A 25,888-nucleotide genomic window follows, 5' to 3' on the forward strand; every position below is an offset into this window, starting at 1 on the left:
TCTTTATATTACACAAGAGAGATTGCTGGTTTGAAAGTGATGCTAATACGGTTATTTGTTGCTAATAATGTCCTGCAACTACAACCGATACACATTCGTTAATTAAACACGTTTTTAAAGACAATAACGACAAAGAAAAGAGCAATGATACACATTTGTACGATCAGTGCAAGCTGTCAATATCAGAAAGCAGATATAAGCTGCGGAGAGAAAACACCTAAATTATTCAAAACATGCTCATATATTACACCTTTGCCGATACTATTCCATATGATTTTAACTGCATTTGTATCCTTTAAATTCACTTTCAAGCTACCATATCTTCAAATTTCAAGCATCACGCAGTGTTTACTAGAATATATAAGGCATGTCACGTCATTTGTTGGTCTCTAATTTCTGTTGTTTTATTATTTTAGCTCCTATGCAGGCAGTTCAATGGCCCGGGTCGATATCATTCATGTAATTTTGCACTAAAGGACTCCGAAAGAGAAATTAATAACGATTTACAGATCCAAGTTTCGACTAAGCTATTACGAATAATGACGAAAATGTTTCCTTTAAGTTCCAGTTTGAAAATCTCTTTGTCTCTCTCATATAGATTATACAGCTATATACCACACAGAAAGGAAGGCGCCTATCGATATATATATATATATATATATATATATATATATATATATATATATATATTCAGTGTAACAAGGCTATTAATTACAATTCATTATAGGTTTCGAAACAGCTCAACAATCAGAAAATAAATCGATAATACGACTTTACTTTCCATAGAATCGTTTTAGATATAAAAATAACAGAAATCTTCTCCACTGCAGTCTTTATGTTCTTGTTTTCTAAGTGTAAAGAGCTATTCCATCGCTACTATTTGGAAACAAATATTCTTATAACTTCAATTTCAATAACTATCTGAGATTTGCACTAATAGTATATAAATAAATAACGCTCATAATTCAATCGAAATCACGCTGCGAATTAGCATTCTTCAGTCCCATCAATTAAACACGTATGAACTCTTCAATAGTGATCCAGACTTCGGTCTATCAATAGCACCGCTCTCAGCAGCGCTGCTCCAGTTTGCGCAAGTCCGTTTTTGCCACTCGGCTCCGCAGGTGCGTTTGCTGATGCTGTCTTTGCGTTTCTACCTACTATCGGTTCCTAACGAACTGCCTCTAAAACATAAGCATTTTACTGGCTTGCGCTTGTGTCAAATCGCTTGGCACTAGGATTTGATGGAAGTTAAGCAAGACAGCTAGCAGATTTTATTTGACTAAAATTTTTCCCTAAGTGGTATCGAAAGAACGACTTTGATTGGAGCAAAGTGTTTATGTGGAAAAACTGGCCACTATACGTACATATTTTTGCAAGTTTTATCAGCTTTGGTAAGACACAGACTTTAGTCAACGAGGAGAGAAGACAAAACTCTTATGAAAATGCCATTTGCTGATATTAGCACGCCAGGGATAGAATCAGATCCTCAGAACCGTAGCTCAAACTGGACTACGACGAATTCTATATTACAGAACGATGTAGGTTTGGAGGCCATTCTCGTACCCATCGTATGGGGATTTCTAACTTTTGTGGGATCCTTTGGAAATGCGCTTGTGATATACACGCTGATTCGTTACGGAGACAAGAACGCTACTAACTATTTCGTGATAAATCTGGCCATCTCGGATTTTGCTTTTATAGTTATCGTTGTACCCTTCACTGCCACCATGTATGCTATTCCGGATTGGATATTTGGAAACGGAATGTGCAAAATCACCATGTACATGATATATGTAAGTATCCCATATTATATATTGCCTTTCTGGTTCCTTTCTACATTTTAAACTTCACTTTAAACGAAGCAACACATTTGATAACACAAACCGGAATACTTGTTGTTTGAAGATGCATTACTTCTAAATTTTGTTTTCTGAACTACAAACTTATCCTGGAGACGGGAAGACACCTTATGAAACCATTCTGATTAAGTATGATACAAAGCCCTATTTACTTGCCTGTTTTGAGGGTGAATTTGAAGAACAATTTTTTTCTTCTCGACAGTTCAAGAGGTTCTCATCAATATTTGTTCTGTTTCAGATAAGGAAATATGAAAGTTCTTGCAGAGATGCTTGTTCTGTTGGCAAAAATGTAGTTATTTTTACATTGTTTGAAATGTATTTACTTTATTATGTATAACGAGGCTACAAACCTATGCATGTGGAGTAGAGGAATGGATGCTGATTTAAAAATATTGACTACTAAATTTGCTTAACTATTAGAAGAGCGGTTTCCATCTTCTTTGTTTTAAAAAAAAAACAGAAACGAAAACTAATCCACCTGCTATAAATAAATCCAATACGAGCAAAGTATTGTGCAAAACACTCTTTCATTTGCAATTTCCTTTAATATATGTAGGTATCCAACTAGCACCAATTATCATTGCTTTTTTTTTTGTTTCCGTTTCGTGTGCTTCATAAAAGATACACACTGACAAGTCCGTTTCCTAACTTCCTATCGAAATAAGAAATAAAAATGTTTAAACTTTTTAAAAAAATTCTGTAAGCATTTTTATTTTATATTGACATTCATAACTTTGTTTATTCAACTAACACATAATGTTATGTATTTAAGACTGTGCCTTTAATATCAGCTCTGATGGACACATGAAACGCTCAAAGTCAGTCGGACGGATGAGTTTGATGTTGAGAATGACTTTAGTGTCTATTACATAATATTTTTCACACTTTTAAATGTTCGATTCATGTATAATTCAAAGTATATTTTTGAATTATACATGTTCAGTGGAATGTATATGAAATACACATTATAGAATACACTTACTCAAGCTTCCTTTTCCATTGTGATAAACGCTCTTTAAGTTGTAAAAACCCCATAATATTTATTTTTTATAAATTGCAAAAATAGTCATTACAGCTTAATGAATCTTGACCAGAAAGCATGTACCTGACACATAGATCCATTATTTATTTGGGGGATACAAAGATCATCCAAATCAAGGACTATGTCAGTAATGCAACATTAAATGAGTTTGAAATACATAGTGGATACTCAATGTTTGGTCATTAAAGAGTAAAAATAAAGCAGTAATCAAGTGGCCACACTGCTAAAGATTATCGACAGACCGTAAAATACCAATAATATTTACAGGAGAAAGACAATAACTGAGTCTCGGTTTTGGTATTGCTGATTATTATTGGCCTCTCCAGAACAAGACACATGTATAGCGCTATACACACACGTGTATAGTGTTATCCACGCACATATGAAGCGTTATCCACGTACATGTGTAGCGTTATCCACGCACATGTACAGCGTTATCGATCTGATTGCTGCCTTTGTCCCCAGTATTGAAACAAGCCTCATTAACCCGAGCCAAAGACTGACTTTCAAGAACATGTTGACAAGACCTATATATTACACTGATTGCACCAACCTAATATAATATGCATACCTTTAACAACAGTATAAAAATAAGCTTTACATTTTGTCTGGCTTCATTCATTCGTAATGAATGTTTCCGATCTATTCTTTACGAAAATTACGTTTCTATGTCAAAACTACCGGCTTCTATTCTGTTTCTTTTGTCAAAATTACTGGTTTCTATTGTCAAATTTGCCTGTTTCTATTGTCAAATTTGTTCGAAAATTTGGCGATTAGTTTACCATTTACACAATGGTTGTGATATGTATTACATTATAGCGAAGTGAAGACCCGTCGACACGCCATAAGGTTTTACGTCTGAAGCAAACATATTAACACGAGTCCTTATCTTAACTATGTAAACATATTAGCAAGATTCTTTGATTTTAACTCCGTATTTCTTGCAGTATTTTGCGTACATTACATATGCTACGTGTAATTTAATGTAGTAGATATCGTAAATGTTCCGACAGCCATTATGTTTGTTTCGTACCTAACCTCCGTAATCAATATCATAACAGGTAAGATGTCACTCAAAACAAACTGTGTTTCCTGTACAATTCTGCATATCTTCTTCTACAGTTGCAACGACGCTAATTTTATTGCATGTAATTCCTCATCCATTTTCATATAATAGTAACACCTTAAATTCGTATGAAGTCCACATTAAATTTGCAACAATAAACATAGTACAGATTCTCTGGAACGTACCTTTTTATTTCTTATCTTTTACGTAAGATTAAATCTTAACATAACTGCCGATTGCGTTTCGATATAATCCCAGGAAGCAAGACCATTGGCGTCACTAAGGTTGGTGTCACCCAGTGTGGTAACTCATGGTGTCACCCTCATGGACTTCCTTCCGGAACAGACCATATAGAATCCTTAGTAAATTATAATAGTTATTTCTGGTGTCACCCACTGTGAGCCAACTTGGGAATTTTATAACAAATATCGTGCCTTACTCTACCTGTGTCTGATCGTAAGCAAAATAATCGCTTAGTTTCTATATAAACAGTTATTAACAAAAAGATGGTATCTAGTTTTATTCGTTCTTAGATGCTCGTGTTCATTGATAGTGCAATTTTTTTCATAGAGTTTCATTCCCTTGCTAGATGAAAGGCATTTTGGTAAGAACACGACAGCCTAGTTTAACAGAAAAAGTTAGTCTGTAATTGATAAAAGAACGAGCCGTATGACGAATAATTCATACTATTTACCAACCTATCTACTTAACTACCAGCCAAGCGAAGTATTAACCCACTCACCTATTCCTCGGATATATACCTATCTACTTTCCCAAATTTACACACTCCTGGGATGAGAGCCACGTTTAATATAACGAAAATGGATGATTGACGTATCGTTCATTGATATACCGCTTTGCTGATACCACGGTGCCATCACGAAGGTAAGGATTTATACGTGCCTTAAGATGTCATATGGGCAGTGCCGGATTATGGCCTTCCAGGGCCCCAAGTACTAAAAAATAGTATGGTGCCCCACCGTACAAAATGTGAAACGCAAAAGTGAAATATCAATAAAAGTTATAAAGGTGGGAAAATACCAGTGGTCCCATTATTCCAAATCAAAATACTCGTACATGCAGATCGAAACGGTCATACATAATTCATTCAATGTTATCATCACCAATTAACTGAACTTTTTTCTGTTACCCCTGTTGGGCTAACGCCCTAAGCACGTACGTAGTTTGTATAATGGGTAATCCTTGCACTGCAAATGGGAAGTTGCCAAAAGAAGCAATTGTTTTTCAAACAACATTGTGGACCGACTCGCATCATTAATTATAAAAAACGAACCGAGATTTGAATATAGCAATTATATAAGACCTTCGCAACGATATTACTTCATGAAAGATGTGTTAGACCACCGTTTGATAGAACTACTTAAAATCAATGTTTGCTACTTGGATCTCGTTTATTAGACTTTCTTCTAATAAAGCTTGATTAAAAATAATAAATGCGTCTTATTTCTTCATCGAGCATAGAAACTAATTTTGTATGTGTCAGAATTGTATTTGATCGCAAACTGTATTTGTCAGTATTTTATTCAATAGCAATGAAACGCTAACAAATAGAATTGTTACGTCATTATGAAAGCTGCATTTGACCATGAATTATACATGTATCAGAGGCTTTTGATGAAATACATCGAAAAGAAGTATTTCCATTAATGTCAGTAGATCTGAGGATATTATTAATCTCTCCCCGTCTCTCTCCCTCTCCTCTCTCTCTCTCTCTCTCTCTCTCTCTCTCTGTCTCTGTCTCTCTCTCCTCTCTCTGCCTCTGTCTCTCTCTCTCTCTCTCTCTCTCTCTCTCTCTCTCTCTTGTTAGCTTCATGTAGAAATAACTCTATATCAAGACCAAGCGAGTGAATCGAGAAAATGGAATGCGCTTAACCCTAGATCCCATATTGTAATTGATAAATATTTTAATGATATAAATTAATATACTCATGTTAAAGGGTTTTAATTTCCTCTAAGTAGGAATCGTACGCGTGTTGCGAGTACGGCAGTTGTCGCCTGCTTTCATGCAGAAGTGGCTCAACAACGTCGACAAGGCGCTTATACCGAGAAAAGAAGGAACAAGGTCGTTCTGTTGCTCCTTGGTTCAGATACGACTTAGCCGTTTGCATGTCTTATGTGCGCACGAGGAAAAGGTGTAGATACTAGATAAACAGATAAAGTCTGAGAGTTTGCCGTTGGGACTGTGTGCCAGACAGACAAAATAAGTAGAAACAACAACACATAAAAAATGAGACTGTGTACTAAACAGATAAAATAAGTAGAAACAACAACACATGAAAAATGAGACTGTGTACTAAGCAGATAAAATAAGTAGAAACAACAACACATGAAAAATGAGACTGTGTACTAAACAGATAAAATAAGTAGAAACAACAACACATGAAAAATGAGACTGTGTACTAAACAGATAAAATAAGTAGAAACAACAACACATGAAAAATGAGACCGTGTACCAAACAGACAAAATAAGTAGAAACAACAACACATGAAAAATGAGACTGTGTACCAAACATACAAAATAAGTAGAAACAACAACACATGAAAAATGAGACCTTCTGAAAATATTACCTTTCAAATTCTGACAAACTAAACGGTCGGTAAGTATGTAGCAAATAAAATATTTCTGCATAAATGTATCTTACAAACCTAAGACTTACCTGAACAATTTTTTTTTAAATACAGTCCCATACATAAATAACCAGGCATATGTTGGTAATCTTCCATGAATGAATACTATTTGGTATGGAACAAAAATCCCGTTCAATTATACAATTTTCTGATAATGCAATCTTTATAAAAACTTTACTGCATATTTCAGTAATCATTTATCAATCTCTCAGCATTACTTGAAATACGGTTTTATAAATTGTGAACAGGTATATTCCAAAATAGTTGTCTCTCGAGTTTTGGTATTTCGACCGGTGAGAGCTACACCAAATCACTTCAAAATACAATTGTCATGTAAGCAACATGGTTTAAGACCCTATCATATTTATATCCCAGTGTGTAACACGGTTAAAGAGGTTGCAAAATAGGAAATAGATTGACTTGTGGTTGTGGTTCTCAATTTCTTGCCAAGACTGATATGATAGACACAGTTGTTCCGTCTCCAGTCTCAAAATGCAATTATTTGTTTGATATTAAGGGAAATAACCCATCAGAAATTTGGTGCCGCATTTCAGTAGGTTGAAGAATTGTCATCCAAATGTTGTGCGTTGGTGTTCCAACATAGTCTATATTCATTATTAAATTAACAGGAACTGATGATTCCTTTCGACACTATCAATGCAGTCTCACATGAATGTTTAAAATTGTTATCGTTATTGCATATAGAAAAAAATAAAGATAAGAAAAATGGTACTTGCCACATAACACCTTCCATAAACAAGATTCAAAATAGAAAGCCAAACAACTACGCAAACAACAACAAAACACAAGCGCAAACAACTACAACCAAATCAAACAGAAAAAAATCCCTTACGATTCCAAGTCAGTGATGGAAACAACTGTATTCAGAACGCAATACAAATTATTTTTCAATTATAAACCAATTTGATGGAAATTAATAACTAAATAAAATAATTTATATTTTCAGTTGGAAACATAGACACCTTTCATTTGGAATCTTCTTTACCTTTTCATAGTGTTGGGTGAAACGTGAATTATTTGCAGTTTCAGTACGTATTGTATGAAATTAAATACAAACAGAGAATATTTAAGTTGTTCTTACCACATAATTACGCATCGTCTATGACCACCGTCAATCAAGGTTTCCTGCAAAAACTATTAAACTCTGTGGTCTAAAGCGCTCACCGTTACGGATCACTGCCATCTCACCTCTGTCTGCGTGAGTTCGAGTCTCAGGCTCGGCTAATGTGGGTATTTGAGAAAGCTTGCCGGTAGCTTCTCGTGGGTCGGTGGTTGTTTCCGGGGTTTTCCCCAGGTTCTTCCTCTGCCATTAATACTGACCTCCATGTATAGCCTCTCTTGTGTGGACAAATGGCATTAAACCTCATTACAACAACAACAACAACTATCATGAGGCATCATGCCGCAGGCATGTGGTTATAATGTCCCACCCAGTCACATTATTCTGACACCAGGCCGACCAGTCCTAACACTAACCTCTTAATCCCGATTGCCAAGCGAGGCAACTGCTAGTACTGTACCATTTTTGTAAGTCTTTGGTATGACTCGACAAAGGTTCGAACCCGCGACCTCCCGCATCCGAGGCGGACGCTCTAAATACATTGGCAACCGGAACGGTCACTTTTAAAATCTATGTGCACTTTAATGTATTTAGGCAAGAAGACATTTAGCTTACTTAAAAAAGAAAACAAACTACTTATAATCATTTAAAAGTATGCATTCCTGTTTGGGACACGGAAGGATATTAGGGCGATTACGATTGTTCATTACGTTTGAATACAATGCATGTTCCCTCGAATCCAACTACGATATTTCGGTGTTATGTATATGTTCAAAGTGATTATAGATATATTTAATTGATCATGGATTTGTTCAAATCCATTATGTATATGTGCAAATCGATTATGTATATGTTCAAATGGATTATGTATATGTTCGAAGTGAGTATGAATATGGTGACAGACAATAATTAAATTTTAGAACCCTGAATCGAACTCAGTTTTCTATCCGTTTGGCAACACATGAATCAAACTTCCTTTTATTCGCCACTTTTAACAAGTCTTTAGACCAACTTTTATTTTCCTACTGAATACATTTTTTCTTACAAACTAATTGAAGCGAACCTTTTTTCCCCAAGGGTTTTCTTTTGGCAACACTATCAATTAACTCATTAATCTAGCAATAGCAAGCCTATACAGATTGAATGACTGGACTACATTTGGAACGAATCATCTGCAAAGATATTCAAAATATTTGTAATTATCGCATATTTTTCGCCAGATTTGTCATTGGGTTAATACCCTTATTACTGAAAAGAAATTATCTTATTTAGCAGATGCTTCAGTAAAACTGTGCCAAGAGGAGACAATCTAACCTTTATTTATGTAAAAAGAAAACAAGAACAGACTAACATGAAATGATTATCAACAATTATTTCTATGAATTAGCAATTCGTTTGCACACACACACACACACACACACGCACACACACACACAGAGACACAGACACACAGACACAAACACACAGACACAGACACAGACAGACACACACACACACACACACACACACACACATATATATATATATATATATATATATATATATATATATATATATATATATATATATATATATATATATATATATATATATATATATTCTGCAGTGCTCTCTCACGTCACTTTATATAATTATGTATTTCTCTGCTTCTTTACCACGTAGACGACACGAGGTTATCTCAATTCCTAAATGTATTACAGCTTATACACTACTTCTTCATGGTCGTTGTAGATGCGTAAGTTTTCATATTTGTTTAAAAGCTGTACACATTGTCATTTCAATTAATTTGCTAGAACGATATTAAAGATATCAAAAAACTGGCCCACGTGTGATTTTAATCAATTGAATACTCTGTACACCAACTTCCCTAGTGTTGTTAGATGTGAATTTACATTTATTTTGAGAGGCATCGAATGTCGGCATTGGTCTCCATGGATATTAGATGCAAAAGTAGATTACACAATCCAAATCCCTTATAGAGAGTTTGGTCTGTTCTATCCATTAGTGCCTAAAAGATGAAATTAACGTTTGCGCTAAATCTAACATAACAAATAAAATAATCACTAGATGATCATACAAAGCTTACTATATTCTCTTCATATCAGTTATATCAGTTACACACCAATATATCATCACGTCGCACTGTGGGCACATGCTCATAGGGAGGGATCGTGGTGAAATGACACTTTTCCAATTTTGCTAAATGCTGTAGATTGTATTATTTTACTGAAAGCAAATACGCGATACCTGATTTAGTTGCATAGGTCAGTCTCATTAATTATAAAAATGCCTGCGAGGAATCTAATTCTGATGCACATAATAAATCAAAACAAATAAATATGGAAAACTGCAAACTGACAAATCGATTGAACATTATCCTTTTTTATACGTCAAACATGGCGGTGTTTGCATACCCAAATAGATGTTTGCTGGGTCTTAAATAATGCAAAATTTAGTGTTTTAGAGATAACAATACGAATCTACTCTTCCCAAAGGACGACAGTTAGATTCCAATATTTGTGAAATATCTTCTACCACAGTTTCGTCGCGAATCGATAACATTCAATATTGTTACAACAATGGTACAAATCAGTTTGTGTTCCGGTAGGGGAGTCTGCTAATGTTATTGTGTCATAGGCACACATTATAACAACACTTTAGCATCACTGTGGAAATTCTGACATGGCTTATCATTCGTATGCTTGATCATACAAATATTATTCTGTACTGAAAAATACCTTAAAGAATTAGGAAACAGCAAACGAGAATGGGGACAATTTCCCTCCTTGCGTGACACCAAATATACACACGAACAAACTGACTATTTGTCTCTACGTTTCACCCAGGACGTTTTCAACCAGGACATGTCCAGTATTACAGTAACATTTTTATGCCAATTCTGGAGAATCTTAATTTATACTAAAGTCATTTTCTCCACACAATATCAAGAACTTTACAAAAACCAATAAATGATAACCCCCCCCCCCACAAAATACATGACGCAAGAGTAACATAATCAAATATATGCAAAACGAAAATATAACATGTTTTGAATAATCTTTGCAAAAGCGTGCTAGTGATTCCGTTATACGTTTACTCCCTTCATCGAATATTTTTAACCTAGTTCTTAAACAAGACGAGCAAAGATTTTGAGAAGAGGTCAATACAAAGGTCATTTCTTTGACCATATAAGACATTATTTCGATACTATGCCAGTAATAAAATCGAGATCTAATGAATGGACAAAACTAAATATCAGTTACGTAATATTTATTTATCTATGGATTATCATTTTTCAGCCATATGGTTTAATTTTATTTTGATTTCTAAATAGCCTTTGTTACTTCGACTTTGATGATATGACAGTTAAACACTTCATTTAATTTAAAGTTAACAATTTCTTGAATATGTTACAATTTATAAAGGTTGAGTTCATTTCGAATATTGAATTACATGTAAAGTTAGTCTCAAGTAACACATTATTTACGGTCATCTTATTTGTTAGCAGACATCTAGCATTCACTAGTATTCCTTCAGTTTTATTATTGAATGTTGCTGAGCTTACAGTGGCGGTCCCTTTGTAGAGATCAGAATTTTATTTAACATCGTTTTACTAACCAGTAATAAGGAAGGACTGTTTATTAATGTTTTGTTAATTAAATGCACTATGAGACTATTTTCCGTTTAACAGACATTCTCTGTTAAGGAAAGGGTTATGATAAACTTGTCGGTATATTTATAGTTATATTCATCACTCTGATGGCCTAAGGGTTAGAGCATCCGCCTTGGATACGGGAAATGGCGGTTTCGAACCCCGGCCGAGACACACCGAAGACTTATAAAAATGATACTTGCAGCTTGCCTCGCTTGGATCTCTGCATTATGAGGTTAGTGGCATGACTGCTCGACCTGTTGTCAGGATAATGTGATTGGGTGGTTCATGATACCGTATGTCTGCGGCATAATGCCCGATTGCTAGACATCACTACAAGCTGCCACATTGCAGACATCGTAGTGATATGACCAAATTTTTTAAAGCCATTTAAACAATCTAAAGCACATACACCTAGTTATATCCAAGGCAATGACGCTTTTGTTCCCATTCGTCTAAAGGCAGAGTGTGGATCCATAGACTCGCTTTCCAAAAAGAGAATATACTAAATTGCTTCAGAGACGATTTAAAAACAAATCCATCAATACAGTTATGCTTTGGGAAGATTGATGCTACATTATTTAATCAAGTATTAGGGTTAACAGTGTGAGGTATAAATCACCAAGCAAACGATATAATGCAATTTATCCTATCGTATTCGCTTATAAAGTCTAAATTGAGGGAAACAAAATTCATCCATATTTAAAGTTAGGCATCTCTGCTAGTCATGATTCCATGTGCTTTGCAAACTGTTTTCTGGTTAGATTGTGAAGGAGTTATGTCAGGTATATTGCTCTGGATTGATGGAAAGGAAACAGACAATTCCGGGGAAACAGGTGGATTGGTGGAAAGGAAACAGACAATTCCGGGGAAACAGGTGGATTTGTGGAAAGGAAACAGACAATTCCGGGGAAATAGGACATGTATCGCCTTGTTATCGTCAGGTTATTTTTACTCACAGCTGAGTACTTGTAATCATCAGATTGTCTTTATTCACAGCTGAGTACTTGTTATCATCAGATTATTTATATTTACTTTTGTGTCCATGCTAACATTAGGTTATTTATTCTCGCAATTGAGTCATTGTTATCATCATTTTTTATATATCTGTTACGTGTTTAGGCTCTTACAAAACATAACAGAAAAGAGTGATGACAAGTTTTGCAAAATTTAACAATTAATTTATTTCCCTAGAGCAACAAGGCAAACATGAGAAAAAGAACTTATGGTTTTACGAATCAAATCCAAAATTAGTCCAAAAATTAAAAAGTCCTATTATTAAAAAATCCTAAATGAATCTGAGTTTGAGCCCCAGTGAAATCCAAAATGGAAGTCAATGACGTCTGTCGCAACCTTCAAACTGATGTTGTGTCAACAGTTCCTTGGGGAAACACAGAACAAATCAATTCAGCTTTGAATTCAGAAAATAATTAAATGGATGTCTTTGTCCAAGAATTCTGTATGAGAATATCTATATTGCCAGGGAAAATAATCACTTTTATTCCGTAAAATAAAATTTCAACTGAAACTTTTCACAACAAAACACCTTTAAGTGTCAATGGTTTAGAACCCGAATGCCCTAATTCTAATCAGAAAAATGTTATACACTAATCTAAGACGCAAAATAGACTCCCGTATGAGGGTCACATGGTCACCTTTATAGAACAAAATAGAAGCCTTTAAGATGCCTAACATCACGTACTCATGGTATTGTCTTAACTGAAATCAATGGTTCTTACTCTGGGAAAGAATAAAAAGAAATTTCAAAAATATATTTTTTACTAGAACTCCCACTGTTTCTGAATCAAGGTCAGGAACTGGGTAAGCATTAAATACAATGTCTCTGTTATTAGTTGTTTAAAAATACAATATGGACAATATCAAATCCAGTAAATAAAGTTACATTAAAATAGCATGTAATGGAATTTAAAAAAATTAAAACTAACAAACAAACGATTAAATTAAAACAAATATAAATTAAATAAAATATACATAACAATACTCACAGACGAGTCCTGATTATCAGGAGGTTATTTATACTCACAGTTGTGTCCATGTTATAAAATGTAGTTTTTACACTAACTGTTGTGACCTTGTTATCATAAATTTAATTATGCTCACAGCTGAGTCAATCTTATTATCAAGTTATTTAATCTCAACGCTGAGTCCTTGTTATCATCAGGTTATTTATACTCACAGCTGAGTCCTTGTTATCATCAGGTTATTTATACTCACAGCTAAGTACTCATTGTCATCAGGTCATTTATACTCACGGCTGAGTCCTTGCTATCATGAGGTCATTTAAAATCATTCGAGTAGTTGTTATCATCAGGTTATTTATATTCGCAGCTGAGTCCTTGTTATCATCAAGTTATTTTATACTCACAGCTGAGTACTCATTGTCATCAGGTCATTTATACTCACGGCTGAGTCCTTGCTATCATGAGGTCATTTAAAATCATTCGAGTAGTTGTTATCATCAGGTTATTTATATTCGCAGCTGAGTCCTTGTTATCATCAAGTTATTTATACTCACAACTGAGTACTCATTGTCATCAGGTCATTTATACTCACGGCTGAGTCCTTGCTATCATGAGGTCATTTAAAATCATTCGAGTAGTTGTTATCGTCAGGTTATTTATACTCACAGTTGAGTCCTTGTTATCATCAGGTTGTTTATACTCACAGTTAAGTCCTTGTTATCGTCAGGTTATTTATACTTACAGTTAAGTCCTTGTTATCGTCAGGTTATTCATACTCATAGTATAGTCCTTGTTATTATCAGGTTGTTTATACTCACAGTTAAGTCCTTGTTATCGTCAGGTTATATATACTCACAGTTGAGTCCTTTGTCACATGTCAGTGTTTTAATATAGGGGATATACTATTAGTCAGATGTTCCGTATTCATAATCTTCGCAAATAGACAGCAACATAATTTTGTTATTTGTCTCCATTTTGTCACATTTCTCTCCAAATTTCAATATAATAAAGTACTCCTCAACTGCAGTGTTGCATATTTTTGGGCACACGCACTTTATAACGTTTTGACCGTTGACCTCTAGAATAATAGCAAGTAGTATCAAGAGCATATATATATATATATATATATATATATATATATATATATATATATATATATAACAACTGTGTCAAGTAATTATTGTTCATAACATAACTAATTAACTAATTTTTATTTACTTTCCAGAGATAATATTGTTTAAGCAAAGTTAGCCTTAATTATGAAGCTGGCTGCTAGTCAGTACCATAATTGCTGGGCATGAGAGGACCACGAATATATAAAATCATATCAATTTGACAATTAAGGCATGATGTGCGTTGTAAAGCAATCACAATTCATAGATTTCGGATGCAACTACAGCAAAGATATGATATTATCTGTACATTCATTTCTCTCTAGTGAGGGTGGGTTGCTGGGGGACTTACATTGGTTCTACTTGGTATCTGATTCTGACAGATATTGAGCTAGATACGTTGTAAATGCGAGAGGGAAAACACCGAACATGAGTTCACACTTAATTTGTATATTGGCAAGAAGATACTTATTTGATAATTTTAACTCGAGCATAAACAAAGGAATTGACACGTACGGTGTTAGTTTTGTTGGCATTAAAATGAAAACTCTAAAACGGTATTGTGGCAACGACGATAGAAGATAGGGGAGCTTTGGATGTCGTCTGTAAGTGAAATGTACGAAGATTACCAAAGATTTACACGAGTTTTAAAGTCTACTACACGACAAAAGTGATGCATGCGAGAAGGAGAAACTGTATATACATATTTCTGCATTGCATATACATATTTCTGCATCACCAATTTGAAGATGGTGGCAAATGCATATATGAGGAAATGGTATTTCAGTGCGTTTCTCACGCAATTATTTGGGAACAAGCCTACATCGGAAGTTTTACGATCGCTAATCTCTTTCTGGCAATACACATGTTAAGATGGACAAAATTTGAAGAAACATCCAGTAGTATCTGTATTTTATTTGAATACATTTCAATCTTTTGTTTTGATAACGACATTAATTACTTATGGAATATTTCTTAAAAATAGGTCAATAGTAATAGGAAGAAAGAAAGCAATGACATGTTTACACTGGGTAAATTTCAGCTCAAAGTAGACTAAGCAAATTTTTTATTTTGGTTTTGCTAATTCGTGCATTATTTCTGTCAGTTAAATTTGTCTGGGATTTGTCAGTTCCTAGCAAGTACGATTTTGTTTTCTTCCAGTTTCAGAAAGAAAAACAAAATATTAAATTAAGACCTAGATAGCTCTTGGCATAAGAAAATTATATTTTTGCAGGGCAAAATAAATAAAATCATAGTTATTGGATTACACAGTATTGCATCTTTAAACTTTATTTTACTTTCTACTAATGCTGTCCGAACGAACGCATCCTACGATGTTGTATATGACTAGAAGCTTCTTGTTTCATATTTGGAAGCAAATTGTCTGGCAAACATTAAATGTCGGTAATTTATCATTAAGAGTCGGTAATTTAACATTAGAGGGCGGTAAGTTTACTACACCCTTCTTAGTGTTGACATATATTTTAAAGCTGAGTATATCCAATCTGTATATTTTTAGGAATATTCTTGTATTGGGAATTTTGTTTTCTATATCTCGCACAACAAAATATCAAGACAACCTTCATGTGTATACTGAGTCACGTATATCACATGTATGTCAACCACTCAAGCACACACGGCAATTACGGGGTGGGGTTGGAGTTCCGGCCATGAGTCATAGTGGGGGACATTAAATTCCTATTGCGAGTTAATATAATTACGTTTACAGAAGGGGGGACCAGAATTTGTTGCTTATCCGCTGACGTATATGTACTTGTTTCGTGTTTCACGTGAACTATTATACAATGTCCTTTGACATCGACTTGCTAGCAACATCTCTCCCATCGCAACGTGTGACTTACGTATTATGTACAAGTTTATTTGGTACATGGCAAAAAATTTATTATGCTGTGTGCTTTCATGAACCCCTACCACTCCGGAGGCCTAAGTGGTTAGAGCGTCCGCCTCAGTTCGAACTCCAACCGAGTCATACCAAAGACTTACAAAAATGATACTAACAGCTGCCTTACCTGGCGTTCAGCATTAAGAGTTTAGTGTTAGGACTGGTTGGTCTGGTGTCAGGATAATATGATTGTGTGGGACATGATACAACATGTCTGTGACATGATGCTATTACATACTACCACACTGCAGACATCGTAACGATGAGACTGAATTGTTTTTAAACATACGTTAAAAATCCAAACTAAACTAAAACACAAACACATCAAGAGCCATATTTAACATCATATCCTCCTTGCCTAAGCAATACTATAGTTTGGGAATCCTAAATGACACACAATAACATGATATAACAATAATCCTTCTCGTCACAAATTTTGCATTGGGATTATTTAAAATTCGATCCTCGTTGCCATACATTAGTATTGTGTGGGAATATTTAACGTTAAGTCCTTCTTGACACAGCAATATTACGGTGTAGGAATCCTCCTTGCCAAGCATTGCTATAAGTTGGGAATCCTAATTGACACACACTATCATGGTATGTGAATCCTCCTTGTCACACATTATGCAGTGGGAATTTTTACCGTTCGATCCTCGTTGCCATACATTAGTATGGTGTGGGAACATTTAACGTTAAGTCCTTCTTGCTACAGCAATATTATGGTGTAGGAATCCTCCTTGCCAAGCATTGCTTTTGGGTTGGAATATTGAGCATTAATTCCTCTTTGCCACAAAATAGTATTGGGTGGGAGGTCTCCTTTTCATACATTGCAATGGCTGGAAATAATAAATATGAATTTCTCTTTGCACACACAATAGTATGGTGTTTGATTCCGCCTTGCCACACATTACTACGGTGTAAGATCTTTTTTATCACTAATTCCTCTTTTTCACAAAGTAGTATTGGTTAGGAATCATCCTTGCCGTACATTATAATGTTGTGGGGATATTTAATATTATATCTCCATTGCCACAGCCATAGCATGGTATGGGAATTACTTATAAAGGTACTTGAGATGTTTATTTTGGTTTGGAGACGTTACATTTTGTTGTATTAGTTCCGGTGATCATTCACAAGATGCCATCTCGTGAATATTATTTTATATGAAACTATATAATCAAAAGATATGTGAATTTGTTTCAAACCGATTTTCGGTGTAAAAAATAATAATATTCTAGCAATAGCAAATTATATTTACTAGTATACGAAATGTGATAAATGTTTTACTGTTTAAAATGAAGCATCACCGTTATCCTACTGCCCATTCGTTACAATAGATTATCGTTGATCATTGAGTGACTTTAATTCTGAATTAATTGTAAAGAAAAGGTAAACAATTTGTTTCTAGTTTGTAGTCTTGGAATCGGAAAGCCTAATTATATTCTAAACTAATTTCCATCCACTGCCAGTTACTTGAGCACCATTGTTTGATGCATCATCTGGCTCTCGTTGTGACTTAGTAATTTGATAGTTCCTAGTTTAGTTTTCTAAGAGTATCTGATTATAGCAGATAATGAATTTTTCAACCTGGAAAAATCACCTCTTCCATAGGAATTGTTTTTATCCTTGACATGCATTCTATCCTCGACAGGCATTTTATCCGAATTGTTTCTTTTCAATATTAGTATCGTCACAGGAAGGAAGATGAAAAATACCCCCTACCATAATTATATATGGGCCAATCTCTAAAGTTAGTTAAAGTTCAATATCGATGGGTTGCATGGGACAAATACCGTATTCGGAATCAGATTTGTAACTCACTGTGATATTTATTCCTGCTTGTACTGATGACAGACAATAACAATTAAATTACATGTCATAATTATATCTTTTTTGCTGAAGAAGCTCACTTTGGCATCATCGCTTGGGGCGCTATGATCTCTGACGCTAAATACATGTTGACACTACGCACGCATACATTCTGAATGATTACCCCCGAACATTAAAGACAGTAAACAACTAACACCATACACCCATCACCAGTAAAATGAAAAGGTACTCACGTATTCCTTGATGATTAGAAGGTAGGTACAAAGTGATTAAGTGTAGGCTGACATGGACTTTCATGCCTTCCTTTTTTCCGGCCCAGCAAATGTTTTAGGGAGAGTAGGTGCACATAAAGCAATGTGTGTGTGTGTGTGTGTGTGTGTGTGTGTGTGTGTGTGTGTGTGTGTCTAGGATTTTTAATCTTGGTTTAACAATTTTTCAGGCATATCGCTACGATGTCTGAAGTTTGGCAGTTTATACTAATGTCGAGCAATGGTGCATCATGCCGAAGATATGTTGCATCATGTTCAACCCAGTCATATTATTCTGATACCAGGCCGGCCTGTCTAAACACTAACGTCTTACTGCTGAGCGTCAAGAGAGGCAGCCGTTAGTATCATTTTTATACGCCTTTGGTATGACTCGGCCGGGGTTTGAACCCACGACCTCCCACATCAGAGGCGGACACTCTAACCAATAGGCCACCAGGGCGGTCTGAATATACAGCAAAATTACTATCCTGTTTAAAGTCTAAGGCGTCTAACCTTGTCGTTTTGTGCCTAGGTCGTATTCAGCAAAACCCATAAAGCGTAAATAACGGGGTACACTTTCAGACTTAAAAAAACCCTCACTTTAACTTCATTTTCAAATCACAGATTCTGACAGTCAATGCAGTGTTTTATTTCTTTAGATTTTTACTTAATTCAAGTTTCCTATTTCAGTACTACCACTTAATGCAAAATTATGTTTACCTACTTAAATGATTAATGTATATATTTCAGATGCAAACATTACTCCATTTATTTATCAACTATGTATTACATCCTTTTGTGTATTTTATAAATATGAATTAACTTTGAACTACTCTGATATAATTAACTTCTTCTCAGCCAGATTGTTGTTTTGTATGTTTGCTTTATTGTTGGTCAGTCCCTGTGTGTATTTTGATTTATAAAATTCAGCAAATATAAAATCCGTTATCGTTTCGACGCCATCACTTAAAATGTACAATAAATAAATTGTCAATTGTGCTATGGCTTTTATCATGATATATTTATATTGTCTTTCACGTCCTCCTTATTCTGACCATATCGGTTGCAACAATCTATTTTGTTATTAATATTGTTGGCAATATGTTGATTGGGATGTAATAGTGTTGGCAATATGCTGGTTGGGATGCAATAGTGTTGGTAATTAGTTGGTTAGAATGTAATAGTGTTGTCAATTGGTTGGGATGTAATAGTGTTGGCAATAAGTAAGTTGGGATGTAATAGCGTTGGCAATTGGTTGGGATGTAATAGTGTTGGCAATTATTTGGTTGGGATGTAATAGTGTTGGCAATAAGTTTGTTGGGATGTATAGTGTTGGCAATTGTTTAATTGTGATCTAATGGTTGCTTGCAATTATTTGGTTGGGATGTAATAGTGTTAACAATTAATCGATTGTGGTGTATTTGTATTGGCAATTATTTTTTGTGGTCAGATGGTGTTGGGAGCTATTTGGTTGTGGCATAATAGTGCTGGCAATTATTTCAGAGATCAAGTCATTCATTTTTGTGCTAAATTCATTCATGACATTTGTTTGGATTTTGATACTTAAACATCTCTTTAACAGAACCATCTGTAATAACAAAATATTTTCTTCAGAAGATATTTTTAGTTGTCCCATGTCGGTTTCTAAAACATATAGTTAGTTATTTAACCTCTTCTCGGTTGATTGTACTCATTGTTGTAAATTGGGCACTGATCTCTCTCTCTCTCTCTGTCTCTCTCTCTCTCTCTCTCTATCTCTCTCTCTCTCTCTCTCTCTCTCTCTCTCTCTCTCTCTTATTTGCATATAAATTCCTTTTCTTATCTTATATTCCATATAATTCATGATTATGGACCTCATGGGTTCGTTAGCAATAGATGTTAATTTATTGTGAACGTGTTACTCCTTCCTGATGTATTTTAAAATATCGTCATCCACGGTCTCATGTTTTTGATTAACATCATATATGTTGAATCTTGGCTCATATTAGGATACCATTTAATGATATAGTTAAGAATCTAAGAAATTTTAATTTTTGTTGGGTTTGAAATTTTGATATTAATACTTTCATTTTTGCAACATTTATTGTCATGACATCCTTGAATTTATTCGTATTTTTCTCAAGGTCATGACCTCATTAAATTTATTTATGTACATCTCAAGGTCATGACATTCTTGAATTTATAATTGTACATGTCAAGGATGTAAAGCTACCGAAAAGTAAAATATACACTGGTTCGTTGTTTTAGTTACTAGCAGCAGCCTCGCTTGGCGCTCAGTATTAAGAGGTTAGTGTTAGGCCTGGTATCAGGATAATATTACTAGGTGGGACATGATGCCACGTGTCTGCGGCATGATGCCCTTACCCAGTGCTAGACGGCCATGCTGCAGACATCGTACCTTTACGACGCAAATTGCTAAAAATACATTTAAAAAATCTAAAAACAGAATAAACTTTCTTAATAATACTGTCAACTGTACTATATTAACCATTGGCATCGGCAAAGATAGATTTGTCAGAACCTAATAGCGATGAACTTGAATTTTATTTTGAATTAGTGTATTTTCTGCAATAAATATAAACTATGAGCTCGCATTAAGCTTCTTTCTTTCAGTTTATTTCCTTCTTCCAATTGCTTTTATGTTTTCAATTTTCTATGTCCCGCCTTCAGCGAGTCTTCAATAGCGAAGCTTTACTGTTCTTCATTTTGTTCCTGATTATGTTTATGTCTCTTCGCATTTGTTTTATTAGCTGATGATCAGTATAAATCCATAATGGTCAATTTTGTTGATACCCTTGGTTATTATGCTGTCTTTACTGCCAACCTTACTAATGACACCTAATATTTAATCGATTTATAAAACATTGCTGAATATCAACATTTCACTATTAAAAGGTTAACGGAAACACCTCACTGCCAAATGTCAACGGAAACACCTCACTGACAAATGGTCCTATACCATATGATGCTATTATTTCTATACAGTCTCAGACTGTTGTAAATGCTAAGCCGAATTCCAAAGAAGTCATGGCAGGAATCAACAAACAGTGTATAGTCGTTACTGACAGGAATCAACAAACAGTGTGTAGTAATTCACTATTTCATTGTTGGGGCATAATCTTACAGGTGCAACCCACTTCTAACAGTCAAAGATCGCAAAAATTGTAAATGTAACAAATACTCTCATATACACACACACACATACATACATACATATATATATATATATATATATATATATATATATATATATATATATATATATATATATATATATATATATATATATATATATATATATATATAATTGATTCATACATGAATCCTTAACGAGTCTAATGACATCTTTTGTGCCAGCCGAGTTTTCAGTGAAACGGAAATGGACATAACTGACGTAATGTGATGAGCTTTTCCATTTGTTGAGAGCCAGTAGCCATCGCCCACGCCACAAAATGTCTTATAGAAATTCGTCGACATCATGTATGGATCTATTTCACATCGTCAGTCTGGTACAGAAGACATAGTAATGGTGGAGTGTGGGATATTTAGGTACCTGTAAAGCAACCAAATACATGAAATACGTTTAAAAAGTAGAATATGGAAGTGAGTAAATTATTTCTGACTGACAACCTTTTTCTTGGGAATTGGAATTTGATATTGCTGTCTCATGGCGTTTCATAAGACAAAGTTTTATGCCTAATTAAAGACCGCGAAACGATTTGACCTCTAAACCTTTTGACCTACAAAGGTGAAACTTAACAGATGACCACTGTATCTTTGCCTCGCCCGTTATGAAAATAGTTCTGTGGGCATCCCTGGTGCTATATATTTATTTATGATACCGAAAACAGTTCTTGTTTGCAATATGTGCTCTCTTTAGAAACCTAAACCATATTTCTCTTAAATCGCCCAATTTTCTCCCAATTCTTTAAAGAGCACCGTTTATTGCCTAGCATACGAGCATATACTTCATTACTGTTTTAGTTCCATCATTTCTGCAATTCGTTAATCGAATTCTGCCTAAGAAGACATACACAATTTCTAATTTTTGTGACCAAGGACAAACGAACGGAATATTTTACGATCCACTTACACACCTGATGAGCAATGTAGTGTCATTCGATTTTTGCCTAAAATAGCACAGACAGAATCTCATTCCCAATTAAGAAAATAGACTCAGCGTTATGAATAGACAGTAGTGAAGTAAAGTAGTGTCGGAACCTATATCAAAATTCGGTATTTGTGCCAAATATCTGTAAGCATGACTCTTTCTTGCAAGTATCAATGATCGCTACAACATTTTCTTAAAAGTGTCATAAAGCGAAATAAACTGCTGAACATATTTTGTAACTTATACGTTTAGGTCTGGTTATGCAAAAATACCCGTCTAATATCCATCACATTAGTCGTTGCATAAAAACCTGACTTCCTGCCACTATTCGGTTTGCATTTGGTTGAGGGGTTTGCACTATGTTTCTACTACAAATTATCATCCTTTTGTACTAGGAATACGGAACGAATATGTCAATATATTTTTGGGTGCAAAATCGTGATTTGCAGACAATTGAAAAATTACACCGAGAAAATAGTTTAATTACTAATGTAACGTTCACGTATGTATTATTAATTCACAGTCTTTCACGATCCGAAAATATAAGTACAAGCACTTAAGCGGCCTGTAACATAGCCAGATTTTGGAGACTGTCTCAGATGTTGTTTTCACAGTTTCAAGTGACATAGATTTTAGGGGTCACCGAGGCAAAATATATATTAAGAACGGTTTCTCTTTTAAGACAATATCTTCAAAACGTTACTGTTGCAGTTCTATTCAAGTATCTTGTTTTCAAATCTGATGGTTTCAGTAATTAGAATAGGAAGCTGATATTGTTTTGTGAGCTAAATTCAACTTTATACAGAAACAGTGCCCTTTCATTGTGTTAGCGTTTATTGTACCTACTACGAGTAAAGCTTTGAACTTTGATAATTGTAACCTTTAAACTCTTTGAAATTTTAACATTTTATTCTTTGATTTCTTTGAACTTTTAACATGTAATCTTTGATTGCTTAACTCAGACATGTCCGATATTTTTCACCTTTTCTCCAAATAGTTAAGGAAATAGTGCGCAATAGGGTTTATTTACTTTTGATTGAGTATCATCAAAAATCTTACAGTCAACAGCAAAACAGCGTTATCCGAACTTTTCCAGTCATTACGTACTCATCAAATAACACATCTATGCAAGTAAGATTCAGCACACGGTATGTTACACATATACGTACAAGTTTCAATCATCTAGTACTTCGTATGTTATATACATGCATACGTTTTAGTCATGAAGTACTACGTATGTTACACATATATGCCTAAGGGTCAGCCATGAAGTACTCTGTATATTACACATATGAGCACAAGTTTCAGTCATCTAGTACTCCATATGTTACATACATGAATACGTTTCAGCCATCAAGTACTCCGTATGTTACACATATATATAAGGTTCAGCCATCAAGTATTCCGTATGTTACACATATATGCCTATGGTTCAGCCATGAAATATTCCTTATGTTACACATATATGTATACGTTTCAGTCATCTAGTACTCTGTGTGTTACATATATATGCATTATTTTCAGTATTCATAAACTCCACATAAATTAGAGACACATATTACTAAACACATTTCAGAACTGCTTACATCATCAATGTACTGACGTCTTTCATATCTTAAGGTTTGAAGTCTCAATGGTTTAAAGATGTTTCTCAATGGTTTAAAGATGTTTGATGTACCAATGCACGGACCTTCTTATCCTCAGAAAAGTGCCAACTAATAAATGGCATAAACACAGTTTGAAGATTAAAAAGTTCCACATATAATATAAGTTCCATTAGCCCTTAAAATTTAATTGATTATTCTAAAGGACGTCTGCTTCAAATTTTGTTTCAGTTTTCTTCTAACATCTACGATCGGTCGAGTTTGAAGGAACAGTGACAGACCTTAAGGCTAAAGCCAGCTTTGATTTGAACTGGAAAACTTGCGAACGAACGCTTTTCCCAATCACATTTGCACATTGATAAGTTGAATGTTTTCTCTTTACGTTTTTTTTTTATTCACATTGATTAAATCAATATAAGACACACTTATGATTTAAACATGAACTATTGTTTTATGAAGAAAGTGGAGCACTACCAACACATTCGCTTTTTGTACACACTGAAAGTTCAGGCATTCACGTACTGGCGTATGGAAATTAGTGTGGAATAGAAGCTAAGCGAAATAACGAACCAACAAGAGGTAATTAAAATATTTTTAACATAGTTACAGTTGATATAAGCCATTATTATACTTTAATTAACATTAGTAGAGTCTGTACATCTCTCTCTCTCTCTCTCTCTCTCCTTTTCTTTGGACCGTTTGACTTTACCATCATTCATAAGCCCAGAAACATCGTCGTATGACCCAAGCGACAATCCCTAACGCTCGTATATTCATGGGTTTGCGCCTGTATCTTACTACGATGGCTCAGAGAGAGAGAGAGAGAGAGAGAGAGAGAGAGAAAGCTGTTTGCACAAGTTCATATTTAGTTAATAATAATCGATTTTTAGAACAATATAATAAGTTTTAGAAGCACAAAAAGCAACAACAACAATAAAGCATTATTTACGTTACAGTATGTGTGTCTCGTAATCGACAAGTTTAACATACAGTGTCGACAGGCTATTGTAACTATGTATCATTGATTCTATTAACAATCTAGATAGATCCCAAGGAAAAACATACCGTTACGATAAAACATATTCTTGTCGATTGCTTAGTACAATTTCAGTTTTAAGGTTTTCATCCAACCCAAATTGTTTTCTCTCTCACTCCATAGTTCTGCGCGTGTTGCCCCTTACGCACAATACGGGAGAGGGAAACGGAAAAAAGAAATGATTGCGATGAAATTGTGTACCATGTTAAATTCAGTTAAGAAAGGGAGACTATTAATATTTGTATCGTTATACATCATTGATCTATAGGCTTGCCGTTGAAAGAATGTTTATACTCGTATTATTGCCCCATGGGTGGATCACAATTTGATATACCAATAGTATCGGTATATCAATATGCCTTATACGAACGCTTTAAATGCGATGTGTTTTTTAATATATAGAAATATTTGGGGGTCAAATTTACAGTTATATGAAAACCCGATTAGTCAAACTACATCTATGGTCGACATATGTTTAAGTTCATATATTGAAATTATAGTTAGAAACTTTCTTTTGACATGTAAAGAAATGATCCAGATGGTACAGAGACGTCGTTGTCAACAGTGTAATGTAATGGGTCTGGTGGCATATAACCATGGAATGAAATGGGCCTGGTGGCATATCAACACCGTGGTCAGTCGTGTAATGAAATGGGTCTAGTGGCATATAACCATGGAATGAAATGGACCTGGTGACATATCAACGC

At 34.6% G+C, this 25,888-nt stretch overlaps 1 protein-coding gene across 2 annotated transcripts in view; it reads left to right on the plus strand.

Moving 5' to 3' along the window:
* Positions 1-1,075: 1,075 nt before the first annotated feature.
* Positions 1,076-25,888, plus strand: part of LOC149781017 (G protein-coupled receptor 54-like) — a 105,719-nt gene continuing 80,906 nt past the window's right edge. Inside the window, exon 1 of one of the 2 annotated variants that reach the window (XM_089938141.1) lies at positions 1,076-1,796. In XM_089938141.1, coding sequence (XP_089794267.1) covers positions 1,440-1,796 — 357 coding nt within the window. In that variant the 5' untranslated portion in view covers positions 1,076-1,439. The remainder of the gene's footprint in view (positions 1,797-25,888) is intronic. The other variant, XM_089938140.1, reaches the window with a different exon arrangement.

Source organism: Sinohyriopsis cumingii, chromosome 16 (genome assembly GCF_028554795.1).
Source record: "Sinohyriopsis cumingii isolate HCF-2022 chromosome 16, ASM2855479v2, whole genome shotgun sequence".
In the NCBI taxonomy this organism is placed as follows: domain Eukaryota; kingdom Metazoa; phylum Mollusca; class Bivalvia; order Unionida; family Unionidae; genus Sinohyriopsis; species Sinohyriopsis cumingii.